Source organism: Epargyreus clarus, unplaced genomic scaffold (assembly GCF_041222505.1).
Source record: "Epargyreus clarus isolate Ecla_fem2 unplaced genomic scaffold, WU_Ecla_fem_2.2 ptg000014l, whole genome shotgun sequence".
In the NCBI taxonomy this organism is placed as follows: Eukaryota; Metazoa; Arthropoda; class Insecta; order Lepidoptera; family Hesperiidae; genus Epargyreus; species Epargyreus clarus.
In genome coordinates, this window is record NW_027332222.1 from 1,937,958 (window position 1) to 1,957,309 (window position 19,352).

The 19,352-nt window shown below is 38.1% G+C and overlaps 1 protein-coding gene across 1 annotated transcript; it reads right to left on the bottom strand.

The window, feature by feature from the left end:
- Positions 1-1,439: 1,439 nt before the first annotated feature.
- Positions 1,440-6,097, bottom strand: LOC140747521 (uncharacterized). The gene has a single exon (XM_073080028.1). The coding sequence runs from the start codon at positions 6,095-6,097 to the stop codon at positions 1,532-1,534; it is 4,566 nt and encodes a 1,521-aa protein (XP_072936129.1). The 3' UTR covers positions 1,440-1,531.
- Between the last annotated feature and the right edge of the window lie 13,255 nt (positions 6,098-19,352).

Consider the following 19,352-nt stretch of genomic DNA (forward strand, 5'->3'; position numbering starts at 1 on the left):
CATAAGCCGAAAGGCTACAGTCACTCCAAATAGTTAACTATTAAGTGTACTAGCTAGTTTTATAATTAATGCAAATATCTAGGCTCCTAGCTAAGAAAGTAAAAGTTTCTTAGAGAATATTACCGTCCCACGAGAAACAAAACTGTGGCTAAGAGCCGCCGAGTGCTCTGAATTACCACATTGTTAACGGAATTTAGTATTATTTTCTGTTCTAGAGTCCTTGAAAAGGAATATAATTACTATTATGTTAATTAATGAAAAAATCTTTATCAATAGACAAAATGGTACAATAGTTTATTTCTAGAGTGGATTTAAAGGTACTTCTATGTTTATTGTTAGTAATGTCGAGGCAAAATCTCTTTAAAATTATCAATTTTGAATCTGATAGGTATGAGTATTTATAAAAATATTTACAGTTACATCTACTATTGTACCCCTAAGTTATTTGTACGTCACAAGTATCCAACAAAGTCAATTGAAATAAGGAAATACCAAAATTTTTAATAAATGATTAATTCTCCATAAATATGATCGAAAATTTAACCCAAAATCCGTGTACACATTATTCAAACTTCACTATTATCTGAAGGTTAATTCAGTAGTGATATCTGGCCCATTTGTCTGTTTTTAAGGGATAGTGCTGCCTCCCCATTTCTTATACAAGACTAGACACGCCAGGCTCTTTGAATCCCTTATCTGTTGTATACATTTTCATAAATTAGTCCCCAATTAGAGACCTGTCATACTCTTAGAGTATAAGCGCCTGAGCTATACGATGCATTATGTTATGCAATATTGCAATTCCAGTCATTATTTCGTTGAATAGGACATAAATCGTATCTACTAACAGGTTTATGTTTCTATTCTATGAGATTAAATTACTTGCACGTTTCAACTATCCAACCGGTATGCTAAGCTGCTTTACAGAGCAAATGAGTATCTAGTTTCAAAGATAGAGAATAGAGGATGAATAGAAGTGTCATTTCACAGTTCTAAAACAGAAAGGATCGTGAAAATTACAAAAAAAGAACACTGTGACGTATCGGGAGAGGTGCCGGTCGACCGAAGAAAACCTTCCAATGTTCTTATCTTTCAAATGCGTATATTTCCATAGAAGCTCAGAATTCGACTGTACATAGTCCGCAAATCAGACCTATATTTATACCCCGAATTAAGGTGCGGAACGCGCGACAGGTCTCACTAGTAATATGCCTCTGTAGGCCAATGGCGTGCGAGCATATACCCATCTCGCTTCACGCGTCTCTTTCTGTCTTTCGGACCTGTCGCGACGTGTCCAAGGATAATTCGGGGTTCACAAGGTTACAAGGTTATAATGGTGACACGTGTAACTGGCACGTGTAACTGACACGTGTAACTCTTTTCGTTACTATTTATATTTTAATTATTTCTAAAACTATTCTAACTAATAAAACAACCTATTCTATCAAATTACATTCTTATAAATATCCCTAATACCTAATATAGATTATCTTTTATTTTCAATTAAAACTCTTATTATACATAACTAATTCTAACGGGTTGAAGACGTCGCTAACAATCTCCCCCCAGTGTTCGGCGGTCCGGACACTCCATCCTCAGGTGGCGGCGTCTGGTTCACCACGATGAGTCGGGACACCGGTCGGCGCAGCGTTCCGCCCCTTGTTCGCACGTCGACGATGCGGATTCTCCCGTCAGGCCCAGGGAATGTCTTCTCGATTTGCCCGCGCGGCCATGTGTTGCGCGGGAGCGTGGCGTCGGCTATGATGATTATGTCACCCTCGCGGAAGTCCGTGTTCTTGCCCTTCTTTAAATACTTGCGGTCGATACACAGGTGAGTTTCATTAGCCTTCTTTTCGGAGTTTTCTTTGTTGCATTTCCTTCGACACATGTCTATAAACATATGAACCCTGGCCGTCGTCCTCAGAAGGCGCCACCAATTACTGAACTTGCGAGGGTCGAGCAACTTCTCTTTTTCATTAACGGCGGCGATGGTGCAGGCACTCTTTTTCTTTATTTCAGAGTCATCTTCTTGTTTCAGTATCTTCTTTACGGGCCAGTCAGATTTTGGACCGTAAAGGAACGCGGGACCTCTGAACCATCTTGCCTCTTCGTTGAAGTCTCGTGGGGTGTTCCTAGTCGCATCATCAGCTGGGTTGTCCTTGGTGGATACCCACCTCCATTCGTTCGGCTTAGAGAGTTCTTCTATGGCGGCGAGTCTATGTGCAACGAACACCTTGAATCGTCGTGGGTCCGCCTTCAGCCATTGTAGAACGGTCGTGGAGTCCGACCAGAATACTCTACTGGTAACAGTGAGATCGGTTTCTTCGCATACGGACGCAGCCAGTCTTGCACCCAACAGAGCAGCTTGTAGTTCGAGGCGGGGAATCGATGTGGCTTTCACTGGGGCCACTCGCGCCTTCCCAGCCATCAGCCTGATGTTGACCTCCCCGTTGTCAGCTGTTGACCTCCAATACACGGCGGCGGCGTATGCGGTTTCACTGGCGTCGACGAAGGTGTGTACTTCGCCCGATCTCGTTGTTGGTGCTAGACATCGAGGTATCTTCAAGCAGCTCAAGGACTTGACGTTCCCAGCGTATTCTTCCCAGGCGCGATGCTGTTCCTCATTGACTTCTTCGTCCCACTGGACTCCGGTTCTCCAGAGGTCTTGTATGATTCTTTTCCCCATTATCAGGACTGGGGTAGCGAGTCCAAGCGGGTCGAAGGTAGACATTACTGCGCTGGTGACTTCTCTCTTCGTGGGCTTCTTGTTGCCATTCTTGACCTCCAATGGTGTGTTTCTGAGACCGACGTTGAAGGCTAATGCGTCTTCTTGTACGAGCCACCTCATACCTAATGTTTTCTCTTCTTCTTCTTGGCCAAGTCTTTTTTCTTTAATATTCTCGTTCGCGTCTATCTTGGCTAAGGCTTCTTCTTTATTGCTGGCCCATTGCTTCAATATGAATCCAGCCTTCTTCTGCACTTGATTTACTTCGTCAGCAACGGATGCCGCCTCTTCCGTTGTAGAAAAGCTCTGTAGGTAATCATCCATATAATGGTTGCGGATGATTGCTCGGGCTGCCCTCGGATGTTCCTTTGCATGTTGCTCCGCGTTGATGTTCTTCACGTAGATAGCCGTTGCTGGAGAAGACGCGGCGCCGAAGATTACAGACTTCATTCTATATTCTTTGGGCTTCGATCCTCGGTCTTCACCTCGCCAAAGAAAGCGTAGGCTGTCGCGGTCTTCCTCTCTTATCTGGATTTGCAGGAACATTTCTTTCACGTCAGCGACGACTGCTACGGGCCCCTCTCGGAATCGTATTAATACCCCAAAGAGAGATTGGAGTAGGTCTGGACCTGGTAGCAGCGCGTCGTTCAGGCTCTTCCCTTCATGCTTAGCGGCGGCGTCGAATACTATTCGAATCTTCCCTTTCAATGGATGTTTCACGGCGAAATGAGGAAGATAGAAAGTCCGGCCCATTGTGATGTTCTCCGGTGCTTCTTTGGCGTACGCGCTCGTCAAGAGGTTACCTAGTTGCTTGCTATATTCTTCATTGAGTGTTGCGTCTCTGTCCAGTTTTCTTTCAACACCCAGCAGCCTGTTGCGAGCTTGAGTGTAGTTATTGGGCAACCTCTCGCCTTCAGATTTCCACAGAAGCCCGGACTCGTATCTTCCATCTGGTAACTGCCTTGTAGATTCTTTAAGTATCTTCAACGCTCGTTCATCTGCATCGTTGCTAGGACGTCGTTCTCTTATTCCAATTGAGTCTAATTCGAAGTGCTTCTTAATTAATTCTTCAAGTGATTCTTCTTTATTATTTATTCGACAATGGTTGATGAAGTGAACTGAAGCTATCCCGGTGTGGCCCCCGTGAAGTACCCAACCCAGGCTTGTGAGAGAAGCCACAGGTTCGCTTCGTTTCCCTTTCACGATCTTCCTTGAGACTATGAGGTCCCAGTTGTCCTGACCGATGAGCAGTGCGGGCCTTCCTTTTTCATATACTAATTCATTCTTTAAATTCTTCAGATGGTCGCATCGTTCAATAGATTTCCCATCTACATATTGAGGTGACAACTTCAGTTCTTCAACGGTGCGCACGCCTCTCAAGGCTCGTTTGTCCCTCCTGTGTATGCCTCTTATCTTCAGATCCATTTTCTGTGACTTTTCTTTGGTGATTATTTTCCCACCGACGGTTTCCAATATTAATTCTTTTTCTTCCCCCGTGGCCCCAATACGTGAGGCGATGGAGGCGTCCAGCAGGGAAACCGTTGAGCCCTCGTCTAGTAGTGCTAGTACGCGGGCTGATCCTTTGGGTCCGTAGATATCGACAGGCATCATCTTCAAATAAATTCTTGCCCCATCCGCTGCGGCGTAGACGGGACGAACATCTTCTATTTCCTTTGCTTGATTACAGTGGGACGGTGCGAGCTTCTGTTGTTGCGTAGACGGTGCTGTTGTGCGAGTCAGCTCCGAGTGCAACAACGTGTGGTGCGGTTTCTTACATTTTCTGCACGGCTGTGCTTTACAATTCGTTCGTACGTGTCTCAGTCGCAGACACTTGAAACATAAACGCTTCTGTTTCGCTATTTCCCATTTCTCATCGGTTGTTGCTTCCTTAAAATTCTTGCATTCGGTGAGCCAGTGTTCTCCATTGCAATGGAAGCAGTTCTTCTTATATGGTTCCGATGACGTTGCTACAATGTGCGTTTCTTCTTCGTCATCTTGCGTTGTGTGGACAGGGAATCTTCTTTGCCCGAACCTCTTCTTAATCAGTTCGGGCGGTGCAAACGATCCACACAAATCAGCTTCAGAATTGAGGAACTTCTTAAGTTTCACCAGTTCTGGTTCATCGTGGCCCATGCTGGCGTTGAAGTCGAACCATCGATACCGAAGTATGGGTGACAGCTTCTCAATGACGACTCTTGTGATCTCCGGTGAATATAAATACTGGACTTTCTTCAAAGCTTCTATCGTTGTAACGGCGTTGCTGACTTGACTCGCGAATCCGCAGATGTCCCTGGGTGCGTCGCTAATACGGGGTAAGTCCTTCATCCTTTCAACTTCTGCGAGAACTAGTTGCTCTGGTCTCCCGAAACGACGTTCTAACGCGGCGAGGATTTCTTGAGGTTCCGACGATGCGAAAAGCAGGCTTCGTATTGCTTCTCTGGCGGCTCCCTTTATTGTTCTTCTTAGGCGAGCTATGTTCTGTACGTCGTTAAACTGCTCCGCGCTGTCCATATATGACCTCTTGAAAGGCAGCCATTCTTCGTTAGATCCGTTAAAGTCGGGTAAGTCCCATACCTTATGAGCCGCAGGCGTTGGTTGCGTTGTGCGCGCGGCGACGATAATGGCGTCGGCGAGTTCTTTAAGTTCGCTCTTGTGTGAAGGTACTTCCTTTTCATTCGGGGCTTCCACGTAAGACGCGGTGTGTTGGACCCATTGTTCGATGTGCGAGTGACGTTCAGCTTCGAATTCGTTGTCTACTTCATCTTCGGAGTCGCATTGTGCAAGTTCCAGTTCGGTGCGTGCGAGGGCTGCGGCGGTCTCCGCGGCCACTAGCTGCTTTTTCTGAAGTTCCACTTGTGCTCTGAGTTCTGCCTTGCGTGACCTTGAGGATCTGGTCGTCCGAGGGACCACGGTGTCTGAAGACGCGAACGGAGGGACGCTAGGCCTTCCAATGTTCTTCAGATGCGTGTGTGGTTCGTGGTGCGGGATGCTCGCGGGTGCGGGCATCGTAGTCGCGGGATTCGTGGACACGCTGCGTGCGGGCGCAGTCGCGGTCGGTGCGGTGCGCGTAGTTCTACTCGTCGTTGTGGTCGCGGTCGCGGTCGTAGTCGTAGTCGTAGTCGTCGCGCTCGGTGCCTCGGTCGCGGTGGCGTCGGCGGTGGCTGCGGTCGCGGCCGTCGCGGCGCGCGTTCTTCTTCCATGCGTTGAGGCGGATGCGGCGGTTGAGGCGGTGGCGATCGTGTGACGAGATGTGGACGTTGACGCAGTCACGGTGTCCGTAGGTGTAAAAATCGACCAGTCCGTTCTTGATTCTTCTGAGCTTCGTTCTTCCTGCTTGGAGCGTGACGGTGACCTTGAACGAACGGTAGGCATCTTCGGTTTTTTCTTCTCTTCCCTATCCGACGTAGAAGGACCAAACAATGTGACGTATCGGGAGAGGTGCCGGTCGACCGAAGAAAACCTTCCAATGTTCTTATCTTTCAAATGCGTATATTTCCATAGAAGCTCAGAATTCGACTGTACATAGTCCGCAAATCAGACCTATATTTATACCCCGAATTAAGGTGCGGAACGCGCGACAGGTCTCACTAGTAATATGCCTCTGTAGGCCAATGGCGTGCGAGCATATACCCATCTCGCTTCACGCGTCTCTTTCTGTCTTTCGGACCTGTCGCGACGTGTCCAAGGATAATTCGGGGTTCACAAGGTTACAAGGTTATAATGGTGACACGTGTAACTGGCACGTGTAACTGACACGTGTAACTCTTTTCGTTACTATTTATATTTTAATTATTTCTAAAACTATTCTAACTAATAAAACAACCTATTCTATCAAATTACATTCTTATAAATATCCCTAATACCTAATATAGATTATCTTTTATTTTCAATTAAAACTCTTATTATACATAACTAATTCTAACGGGTTGAAGACGTCGCTAACAAACACAATGCCACTAGCTAATGTAATTTAATGAAATAAAATTTATATTATCCCAAAAATTCTTGTAGGCATTTAAGCCAGAACTATTTTTTGTTTTTAATACAAGCTGTCGAGATCTGTCATGAAGGTCAGAAGCAAGAAAATATTTAATAATACTTATATCAATGCACGGACCAAAATTGTATTTTTGTAATCATTCCGAGAAATATTAACCCGCTTATAGTTAATTCGTTCATGGTGAGACCCGTATCTAGGGCCAGCTCATAAAACTCCTTGTCGAAATGAACATTTTACTACCCGTGTTTCATTTGGTAAGACCGTTGTACTAACCGCTTCTCATTGATTAAATGGAGATACATGATGAGTTTCTTGGGAAAAGTTTTTGTTGAACAAGTTTGTTTATAAGCACCGTTCCAGTTGTTCTGCCGGGAATCAGTGGTATCGTGGCGGTTTTACTTATTTTGAACATTTGACATTGACTTTGTTGTACAGCGACATCTCTTATTGACCTGAAGAATCAAAAATACAGGGGAAAAGTTTGTTTTTAATTGATAATATAATTATGTATTATAATTATATAGGTGATTAGGTTCCAAAACATATTATTTGCAAGGTTGCACTGGCAGTGATAGCCTAGTGGTTAAGAAACTCGGCCTCTCGATCGATATCTCTAAAAAATCTGATTTTCACGTTTCGTTTAATAACTTGTTTTATTCATTTGTCTAACAAAATCCAATAGGTTTTCGTATATTTCTTCCAGCTTTTAAGTGTTTAATGAACACAATCTTTTAGTATTAATTTAATACGAAGTAAGTACTTCTTTTGAGCACTTTATTTGGCTTACGTCGTTTTAGTGCACGCTTTGTCAATGCGGATTTACTATGTTTAACGCGATCACCAGATTTTTAAGTGTTCCTATTTCCTTAGTTCCTTTTGTAAACATAGAATGTTGTCTCAGATTAATCAAAATAAGATAAGGTGCAGAGTTAAATTCCTCATGTTTTTTTGTTCCAGCAAAAATTTGCCATAACTCACCGCAATAAATCTTTGGTGGCAGTAATGATGCTTGTTGGTTATATTAATAGTGGGTTTTCCTCAAGGAGTGGGCATAATGAGCATCCTGATAAGAACCATCTCGTGTGCAATCTCGTTCTCAATTGAAGTAAAGATCTGGACACTGTAATGAGCGGTTTTGTTTATAACAGTGTCCTTTATTATATATCTTAAGTAATATTAATTAGGTTTGTTTGATGTTTGCTTACAACGTAAGAGTTTAGAAAACACATAATTTTACCTTGAATTTTTAACTATGGATTATCTCAACATAAGAAAAAATCACATATTTACGTATATACATACTTGTACGTATTGATTGCGTGATATTATTATGGAAAACACCCAGGTACGTTGATTTTCTTACTTATGTTTTTCTTTGCCGTTATAAATTCAACAGGCGAATAAAATACAAATACCTAATTTGCATTTAAATGTAAAAATGCCTTCAAATTAAATTCCAAAATACAATGATTAAAAATTAGGATCCGAAATAGTTAATTTCAAAGATTACAGTAATAATGTAAAGTATTTAATATATTGAAATACTTTCCGAAATATTATATTTCGACTATGAGTTTACCAAGTAAGTTACCGTTGTTGTGTAGAACGTTGTTCTTGTTAAATTAAGTTATTACTTAATTTAACAAGAACAACGTTCGTGTGTCTAATTTGTCTTCAAAACAATAAAATATATTATAACGTTAATAAAGTTACATCAATTAGAGTACGATACATTAATACGTATAACATCCTCATGTTATTAATATACTAATAACGTATTTCATTAAGACTTCCTGTTCCTAAATTAATTATCATGTAATTACGACGAATCCGTTTAATTAACGTTAGGTATTTTTAATTAAGTCAACTCATGGGATTAATAAAATTATCTACGTATCCCAATAATCTTATATAAATTTCTCTTATAACATCATCTTGCGTAATATTTATTCACCACGTGGAAATTAGTAGTAAATTAGGATTTTGGGTAGAATATGTCACTTAAAATCATTGCAAGTGACTTATTCTGAAAGTTATCAATAATCATATCAATCATATCAATAGTCATTAAGTTTACTGAACATTTTACTTTGTGTTTTTTTAAACCAATTTTAATTAAACACCAAATTGTAATCAACAAACGATGATACAAATTTGGTTGCCTAAAGCGTATGGAATGGTTCGAGTGCTCTTAAACTATTAAACGCTCCCGCCTATCAATCCAACACTACCTTTACGAGCCTCCTCCGTCCTTTCCGACGATAATCGAATCCCTTTGTTGTAGCGAACAAAAAATTCCCATTTAATTTCGTGCGGGAACACTTTGAAGTAAAGCCTATATTTCTTCAAGCTCGCAGACTGAGGTGTTTGAAACAGTTTTAATCTCGCCCCCAGGAGAAAATAATCACCTCATTGTCTACCATGCTTGATTATATGAACGGTTTTGGAGTTTATTTTGGGTTACGAAGTCACACATTGTGATCATTACCTCTGCAGAATAAGTATATATCGGGTAAATAAGTCAAGATAGATTTTTTATGACGATGCTTGAGCGTGAAACACACATGATGGTGTGGTTACTGCTGCCCTCAATTAAAATTGGAGTTATTTGTAAATACTTAAGATTAAAGTGGCCAACGAGCATGCAGTCCACTTGATAGTGTGATCACTGCCGCCCGTGGGCAATGGACATCTGTAGCTAACTTTATATATGTATAACAGCGTTTCTAGCTTAATTCCATCACAGGTGCAGACCATCTTATTCCGCCGGAGTGCGATAATCGACTCATCTGTACCCTTACCACGAGTTTTCAAAACATCCCACAATTTTACGTTACGTTTACTCAATCCATTATTCTGTTCCGTTTGCTTCAGTAGACTGAGTAAACGTAACAATAAGTAAGTGCTGAAGTCTTTTTGTCTGCCTCACATGTTCGTAAAAAAGGGAGACAAAACATAAAGCGCCATTTTGTCAATTTAGACATTTAATGTTACGTTACTGACACTATCGATCTGATACAATCCGCTAGGGGCGCTAATTGGATTTTTTATGGGCAAATACATAAATAAATACCAAAACAGTCATATTTGTCAAAACGTAAAAACTCATGGTAAGGGTGCCTACTGTATGTTAGATGGCAAGGACATCCTTCCACTGATACCGAAGAAATGCTTCACGTTAGAAATAGTTATTGTAGTGGTACCTCCCTTTTCCAGTGACACTACTTCTACTACCTTTGTATTTGCCAACTAAGCACTTAAACACAAGTAAAATTAAATAAATGATTACAAAGTATAATCCAGATTAGATTAAAAACTAAAAGTTATAATAATTTCCCCAGATAATGGCCGAGGGAAACATTATCATCTGTTAAGCACTTCGGTTTTCAGAAAGTTTCTGTCCATTTAGGCTTTTTATAACTTTGGGGTAGTCTGCGTATAATTGTTCTGTGCCGAATCATTTCCCCGGGGAATATTTCGTGCGTACTTCATTTTGTTTTGTGAAGCTCTGAGTTATTCTTTTTGTAACTTATTCTTCAGTTGTAAATTAAGAGATATTTTTGTAAGACAGATACAGTTTTGCAAAGTTTTTCATCTTAATCAAGAGTAACAGCTGCGATTGATTCTAGGTCCTGTTTGATATGAAATTGTCAATTACAGCTTAACATCAGTTAACTGTAAGCTCATTTGGGAAAGGGACCCAATGAGCTATGGGTCGGGGGCGGCCGTGCTCCGAAAATATCAATTCATAGCTTGTACATATGCAAGATGTTAAGAAAACATCGATAGCGTGATTCAGATAGGTACATATGACGCCAATTCTTGACGGGTTGCGGTAAATCGCCATATTTGTTAACTATTCAAATTTTATAAAAAAAAGTACCGTGATACACAAGTTTCTTTTTTTTACGCATAAAGCGCTCATTTTAACTACAATATCGCTGACAGGCGCACCTTTTTACTAATACTAAGTCTCATTTAATAATAAATGTAGGTAACTGTCGTTAATATTTCGCCAGATTTGAGCTCAAAAGTTTTGTATCAATTTAATCTACGAAACTTCGTCGGAGTCTAAATATAATTATTCTCAATTTATTTCCCCGGGGACAGTAGTGGCTGTCTCGATGATTACTCTTAAGTTCTTGAGTTTCATTTTGTAAATTAAAGTTATATCGATAAATGGGCCCTGGCCTATTATAATGATAATTTTAATCCTTTTTAGTTCTTAGGAGTCCTTTGTAGTTCAACTTTCGTGATATCGTTGTGTATTTTATCTCTCCTTTTTTACATTGTGTTTCTAATATTGTGCTTCTTTTTAAGGTTTTTTGGAGCTTTTCAACGGTAGGGCAGATACGTACATTCTAAATTAGTTCTCATAGAAAATGACCAATTTCTAGGCACTGATATTCAATCCTATTCGAAGTTTATATGCGTCTATGCGCAATAGTGACCACTTACCGTAAGTTGGAGTATTTATATTGTTTACAACTTCAATTAAACTTATAAAAATACTTTGTTACAAATTGTCTGGAATTTTGAGGATAAGCGCGATTTGCACTTGGTTTTCACAATTTATTATTATAATTACTAGCCTTAATAAAAATAAATATAGTTCATAAAACTAGAAACACGCTTTTATGATAAAATCAACTAAAAAGTAGAAAATAATTTTCAATCTAGGAATCAATTAAGGAACAGTAAATAGTATTATTGTGGAAAAAGTGTGGGGCGCTTTTCGAAAACTGATAAATGGAGCACCCTATTAAAGTGAACGTTCAAAGTGGATAGAAATTGGGTTCAAAGATTCCGTTACTTAGTTACATACATACATACAACCCAAGCTAATAAAACATGTTAAAAACCTTAATTAAATAATAGAATTGAAAGAAATTGTAGAAATATTTTTATTATAGTATTATTTGAGTAAATTAGCAATCCGACGAAACAACTATCAAATTCGTCGGAGAAGCTTAAGAGAATTTACAGAGTAAAGTTTACCTGTCAAATAATTATTATTAATTCTTCGTAAATCCCGTCAGAAACAAGTATCCGCAAGTCATTTGAAGTAGGAAATGTCCGAAACTTTGTAGGAAACAGAAGCACAGATTTCTACCACTTTTGTCGCGAATAAACAGTTATTGTAATACGACAAAAGCTTCGACAAAGCCAAATGCAAGGTGCATTTGGCTTTGTCGAAGCATGTATGTATACATTGCATGTATACAAGTTATGTATGCACATTGTATAATTATATTATTTGTTAAGAAATTTCAGTAGCTGGTACAACTAAGTAGTGTATTACTCTAATACCTAGAATGTCCCGTAAATAACACCAAGACATAAAATTAACTACTCGTAGATGTTTACCTGGTCAGGAATCAAACTCGGAACCTTCTGCACATTGTTTCTGTATTTTCTACAATATTGGAGTAGCATAAAGCCCATTAAGTTTAAGTGACCACAGTGACTCATGGAAAATGGACATCCGTAATCAGCCCCAGATAGGAATTGAATTCTACCTAGGGTCGATCGCAAATGCGTCGCTATCTCGGTATCTCCCTTACTGCACTACGATACTTAAATGGATATGTACTTGTTCTAGTAATATTCTAAGTACTTACAAAACGTTTTAAGATCACGAATTCAAAACGATCTCTTTAATCAACATTCTATTTAAATTTATCTTTACTTTCTATTGACATTAAAGTTGTATTTTTAGTTAAAATATTTTTTTTTCTATTTGAAAGGGCATCATTGAAAATCGCCGGTCATCGAGAGAGACAATTCCATTTAAAGAATTTGTATCGGTATATTTTCTTCGAGCCTTCGTTAAGCTGCTAACAGATTAGAGCGTTCGCTTGTAGCAGAATCCTCGATGCATCTCAGTTTATTGGAAAGTGAAGAGCGGTCAGTTTAAAGATTAATTGAGATTGAATGCTTGTGGAACTTTAGGAATTTATTTTAGGTATTTTTTGTACAAACAGCATTTAATGTTGCGAAGTGAATTTATATTTTACTTCCACTCGTTGCTAGTTATTTTATAGTAGTAAATTTATATTAGAATTACAATAAATTCTAGTTAATTACATGCTATTTTATATTAATATTTATATTTTTAAATAAAAAAATATTTTTATTTAATAAGAATCTAATCAGTTTCCAAAACAAATTGAAACGTTTAAATTACTGAATGTACAGAATGATTTTTTTAAACTTTTTTTTATTTTTTCTTCTTTTATACAGGGTGGCCAATATAACAATAAATACTAAAAATAAAAAGAAGTTGAAAATAAATGGGGGTCGCCATACAAGAAACCGCTACTACTTCGACGTTTTTTCGCTTTATCTGTTAAACCGTAATAGGTAGACAGTACAAATTTTCACAATGTATTTTATTCAGTGGCTGCTGTAATAACAAATACTAAAAATTAAAAAAATGTGAAAATGTTGGTGGTACGGAAAACTCCGTGTGCGACTTCGACTTGCACTTGCCGAATTATTAATCTTACTACTTAATTACATTTAAGTTTTCTGTATAATTAGGCTCTGTATTTGGTTGTGCTTGTTAGCGAACAAACTATAAATCAACATAACCTTCAGATTAGAATATATTTCTAATGCTAAATAACTCTAGATAATTATGCGCGTTAAAAATAACGTTACATACAATCGCTTTAATCTGCCCTCGTCCTACTAACTTCTATTCATCATTTGTAGTCTGCTCTGCAAAGCCAGAGTAAGACATTGTTTCACAGTACTTTCGTCCTTTTCTTTTCTTTTGATTAAATTCACTGCGAGCTGAAATGGACCGTTCGATTCAACTTTGTCACTGTTTTCTTTAAAACTAGAAGCTAGAAGTAGTTTAAATTAAATTTCCGGATTAATTCGATTACTTCAGTTTTGAGTATTGTTCGCTAAGATAAAGTAAGATTGGTACAAGAATTTCTTTTGAAATTTAAAACGGTATTGAAACGAAACTTTTAATGTAAACTTTAAAATTAGTATGCTAGGTATTTTGTTAGAAATAAAACATTTATATTGTAGCAGTGTAGGAGGTCTGCATTTAGTGGAGTTGTTGACAAGTTTATAGATTAAAATTAAATAATCTTATGGTTATTATAAATATTATGATTACAATAGAGTTGTAAAAGTCTAACTGTTTGAAATTACAGCCTATGTCACAACCACAATTTAGACGAATCCAACGATTTCTCTTGTATTAAAATCCACGGTAAAACCCATTTGGGCTGTAGAGTGTATCAAAGTATGAGACATACATACGCTCGAAAGACATAGGGTAATGTCTTTCGAGCGTATGTATGTTTTACACACCGCAGTCGGTAAAAAGTAAATCCATACATATTTCAGCCTGTCAGTACATTTCACAGCATCAATATTCCCGCTCATAAACAATAGAACTCCAGAAGGGCTTCCAACTGCGTGATTTTATCCCAGCATTCCTGCACAAAGGGCCTGATCGAAAGCACTTTCGATTTAAAATTCCGCTTTGTGTAAGGCTGTCGTCACATTGTAGTAACGTTTTCTAAATATACTTTTAGATGTTTACGTAGGTCATGTGTGTATGCTTAAAGATAAATGATTAAGACTTACAATATAGAAGTAGCCGACGAGCATGATCTCCACCTGATGGCAAATGACTACTGCCGCCCCCAGATAGGATTACATATTCCTATCTAAGGTCGGCCACATTTGCGCCGCACTCCTAAGCCCTAAGCTGGAACGCCTCGAAAAACATCTCTCCCTTACCACACTCATCAAACCAAAACCCTCATGTTAGTGCGGTATTAGATGCTCATTAGGTACTCATGATTCACGGTTTTCGATCTCTCTATTGCCGATATTTGGACCCAGTTACATGGATCATTAATTAAGCATTAATTTTTAATTAAGAATTAAACTATTTTTTTTTTAAATAAATTGATGTTGTAAATCGTTTACTCTACGTCGTGTAAATGTTATTATGATAAATGCATTGCTTAAGGACCAAAATCGCGTCATACAAGTATCTGCCTTACTTCATACTTTATACCATGATACTCGTACTACCTCGCTTAACGTTTCTAGTATATGTCAGAAGTATTTGTGATAGTGGCGTTGAAGCACTAAGAATCCTAATAGTTTCACTAATTATAAATATCACATCCAGCATATCAAATTATGGATATATGAGCGTCGTATTATGGATAATGATACATGTTATATAAATTCAATGATAACAATAGATACCAAATCTGCCTCGTAATATAGACACGCGAGACGGGGCATCTAAAATATTACAGCATGGGTCAATAAAGTGCGCAGACCACCTTTAGTACGTGAATTACTTCCATGCTTTCACGATCCTTCTGTTTTCCCATTTTATTGATCAATAAAACTTTTATTGTGCAAATAACATAAAGATTTTTAATATTGCTTGAAGATAAAATTATATTTAGTGACTTTTTAGGATCAAACGAATGTAATAAACGCTCTTAATGGTATTCAATTCTTAGAATAGAATTAAAGAGTGGGATTACCACGTAGAAGTTAGTGTTACCCACAATAATCTTAATAACTTTTCAGTATTTTATAACTCGAAGATCAAAACCCAGAACCCTTTCCAGGTCTGTGACCTGCGTGAGACAATTCGCGAGTTGTCATAAAAACAAAATGGTCTGTCACAGTACATTAACTTTTAAAGCCAAATTCCGTGTTAAATTGAATTCCTTGTGTAACAGAACCTGAGGTTTAAACATTAACATTAACATTAAAATTAAAACAGATTTACAATAACATTAATATCATCATCTGATATGACGTCATCAGCCCATCCAAGTGAACGCATCTCTTCTAAGTATGAATAGTTAAGTTACTTCTTGGAGTAGCTTTAGAATGAAAACAGTAATCTTGCTGAGGATTTAGTGCGACTAAGGTATTCAATCTAGGAAATGGGCAGCAAACTATTTATGTTCATTTACTACGGTCACAGTCAAGCATATTTGACTGAATAATTTAGAAGTGTTGATGAATATATTCCCAAAGGAATTTATAAACATAACGCATAACATAACGCTTTCTACACTCACAGCCCTATACTAGGATTACCTGTATCGTGGGTGCTATGGACACACACAGAGAACAATACACAAACAACCAGACCTAGAAACATAAAACTAAATTCATCACTTAGATATGCAATAATAATGCATACGTTCAAAGCAATCTTTAATGGACATTCTTTAAAAAGGTCGATAAACTGTAAGCTAAGTTATTGCAACATGCTTCACAGGACCGAGAAGAAAGAAGCCTTTTAGTGTTAGTACCTTTAGTGTGAGTTTTTTACGTTTTTACAAAAAATACTGTTTTTGTATTTGTTTACGTATTTGCCCATACATTTCCAATCGGCGCCCCTAGCGGAGTGTATCAGAGCTGATTGGAAATGTATGGGAATCAAACGTAAACAAATACAAAAACAGTCATTATTGTAAAAACGTTAAAACTCAAACTAAGGGTACAGAGCCGAAAGATAGGGTCATAGTGACCATCTAATAATTATCAATATAGTTTTCTGTATGAATATGCAGGAAGCTCGTATCGGAACTCCTTCGACTTATGCAACGTAGTGCATACAACATTGCATAAAGGATCAGCGACCATGCTCCATGTAGGGTTGCACTCAACATATTTCTGTAGCAGATTCAATGACAGTGTTTTGTTGTTAGTTGTAGTTTGTTGGTGTATTATTGTTGGATCAGTGACAAATACATACACTGATACGTTACGAGTAATTTATATTATGCGATCAATTTGCCGTGAATTATGAAATGAAGTAAAATGACCTGTTTAATGTAATATTTTATTTTATAATATAAGAGTAGCAGACGAGCATGCAGTCCACCTGATGGTAAGTGGCTACTGCCGCCCATGGACATCTGTAATCAACCTCAGATAGGATTAGATATTCCTACCTGAGGTCGGCCACAGATGCGCCGCTACCCCTGAGGACTAAGCTGGAACGCCTCGGAAAAGTCTGTCTCCCTTACCACACCCTTCAAACCGGAACACAGCAGCGCCTAACACTGCTGTTATTAGGTAGAAATAGGTGTGGCGGTGGTGCCGCCGGAGTCGAACCACAAAGAGTTCTACCACCTTCAAATAGTAATAATGTTGTTTTTATCATTCCACAAACATTTTCAGATCAAAATAAAAATATTCTTATTTGAAAACTTTTGCAATCTCCATGCAGGTAGAACCACAAAACAGGTAAGTGAATTTTAAATTCATATGCACATAAATTGCACAGTATGAGCAATACCATAGAGTACTTTTCACTCGTTTTTTCTTTTGGAATTTATTACAAAATTTAAATCTCTTTCTATATTTCACTAAGAAGGGCGAAGAACCGAGTTTTTGGAAATACAAACCAACTTTTCACTTCGTCCGCTCCCACTTTCCAAATTCTCATTCCCAAAGTTATTTTAACGAAAAAAGCTAAAGTGCCAGCCCTATGCTGACGTTGATTGATGCATGTTCCCCGATCACGATAGGGTTGTAGAGCAAGATTGTAACTTTTTGAGGAAATTGTGGTTGCTTTTTGTTGGAGCGGAAGGTGCCAGATTAATTCTGAGCAAGTTTAGTGAATTAGGTGCTGGAGATTACGTTCTAGTTGTCAGCAATTAGATTTGACGATATAGATAGGACTTTGGACAATTTGTAGGACCTGTGTCTAGTATGAAGCAATACTTGGGCGTCGGCTCAGTATAAGGCTATGCAAGACAGCTGAGTTAATATATTAAATGCGATAAACTTAGTATATATTAAATGCGATAAACCTCGCGTAACGTATATTTGATAGGCTTCATATAGAACCCCTGTTTTTTATTGTAAACCAAAAGATTTCGATTCCAAAATAGTCCCTGAATATATAAAACTGTGATCACAAAAATGTTTAGATTGAGATATCGTTTAAAAAGTTGTAAATACTGCAATATTAAATGTTATTTGTTTATGTTAATTAATTATGAAAATATGACATTTATTATGATCATTAGTGAACTATCAGATACGACCTGGGAATTAACATCACAAGAATCGCGTCCGTCCACCACAACACAACATCTTCACTTTTAAAACAAAACACGTGTCAAAGGAACAAAGAGAATAGACGGCTCAAACCTCGAAGCTGGCAAAGAGAAAACGTTTTGGGGCCGTGTACAAAGTCCTTCTACACGAGTTGCCACAATACAGTTATATCAAATGTAATTCAAACTAGAGGTGAGGCTGGCGGTATAAAGAATTCTATCAACGCGGTATTCACGCCTTTTCACATTTGGACGAGCATTATGGGTACGGTGTTACTCCAAGCGGGGTTATAAGCGGAAGCGGATAACCTTTTACGTATGTTGGTAAGTTTTCATTTCTCACTAACGTCAATTCTAATAGAATGCTAATGGTATTCATTTTACTTACTATAATATTCTTGGTCTCCCTTTACATACTCGTAGAGTGCAATTTATATATTGTTGTTAGTTAGTCAAGGTGTTTTTGACGTTATATATTTTTAAGTAGTACGTAGGTTACTTCATGTTAAATGGTTATCAGCGCTCGTGGGTAATTATCATCAATTTATTTGGGGCCCTTCCTAAACCTGATCATAAGTGTTTTGTTATCACTAAAAACAAACATAAAATGTTAAAAAACCCTGTCCTACACGCCTAGCTATAAATAATAAACCAAATCAGATAACTGCTTTCACAAGCCTATTAAATGAGACCACAGCAGCACTAATTCGCTGCTATAAAACACGAAGAGATGTGGCGACGGTGAACTGTACGTACACTTTGTTATGCTTGCTACTTCAATATCAATAGAAAATCAAAATATTTTTAATAAATAAATATACATAAATAGCTTGCACTGACACCTGAGTCATTCCTCCCCTCGCCATGACGACTCAGATGAAATAAACTGTGCAATCTAAGACACCGTTTGCTGTTACTGTGAGGTGTGATATGAACATTTGAACTCGAAGGCTGCGGAGGTTTATTTGAAACGATTTCTTGATTTGTGGAGTTCGCACTTTATATTTATGACATTACGTTTTTTATTATTTACTTTTAGTATTTTGGTATAAGGAGAACGGTATAAATATATTTTGGATTATATAAAAAGAGCACACAAAACAAAAACAAAACAGTACCTTACATCTCAATAGTAAGTCTGTCAGTCTCAATATTAAAACTGTTACGACACTTATAAATTGAGATTAGGCCTAATAGCAGTAATAGCCCAGTGGATAAAAATTCGGGTCCTCAATCGGAAGATTAAAAGTTCAAACTATGCTGCTACAGTACATGATCTCATCCCTTCAACCTCAACAACGAAGAACTGATTCCTAGAGTCAGTCAACCGTTCAGTTGTGGCTTTACCATAATTACTGCTCACATTTGCATAATCGCACTAGCAATCTCACTTGCACATTAATATCCACAATAATTAAACTACGGTATATCCGGTATACTTTTAAAATCAAAATTTGCTGCTAAATTACATAAACTCATCCCATCACTCTCAATGAGAAAAGATTTATTCTTCAAACCGGTCAACCGTTCAGTACTGGCGTTAACA

What these genes read in the sequence shown, in the direction of transcription:
- LOC140747521 (XM_073080028.1), bottom strand. Translation starts at nt 6,097, where the DNA reads ATGCCTACCGTTCGTTCAAGGTCACCGTCACGCTCCAAGCAGGAAGAA.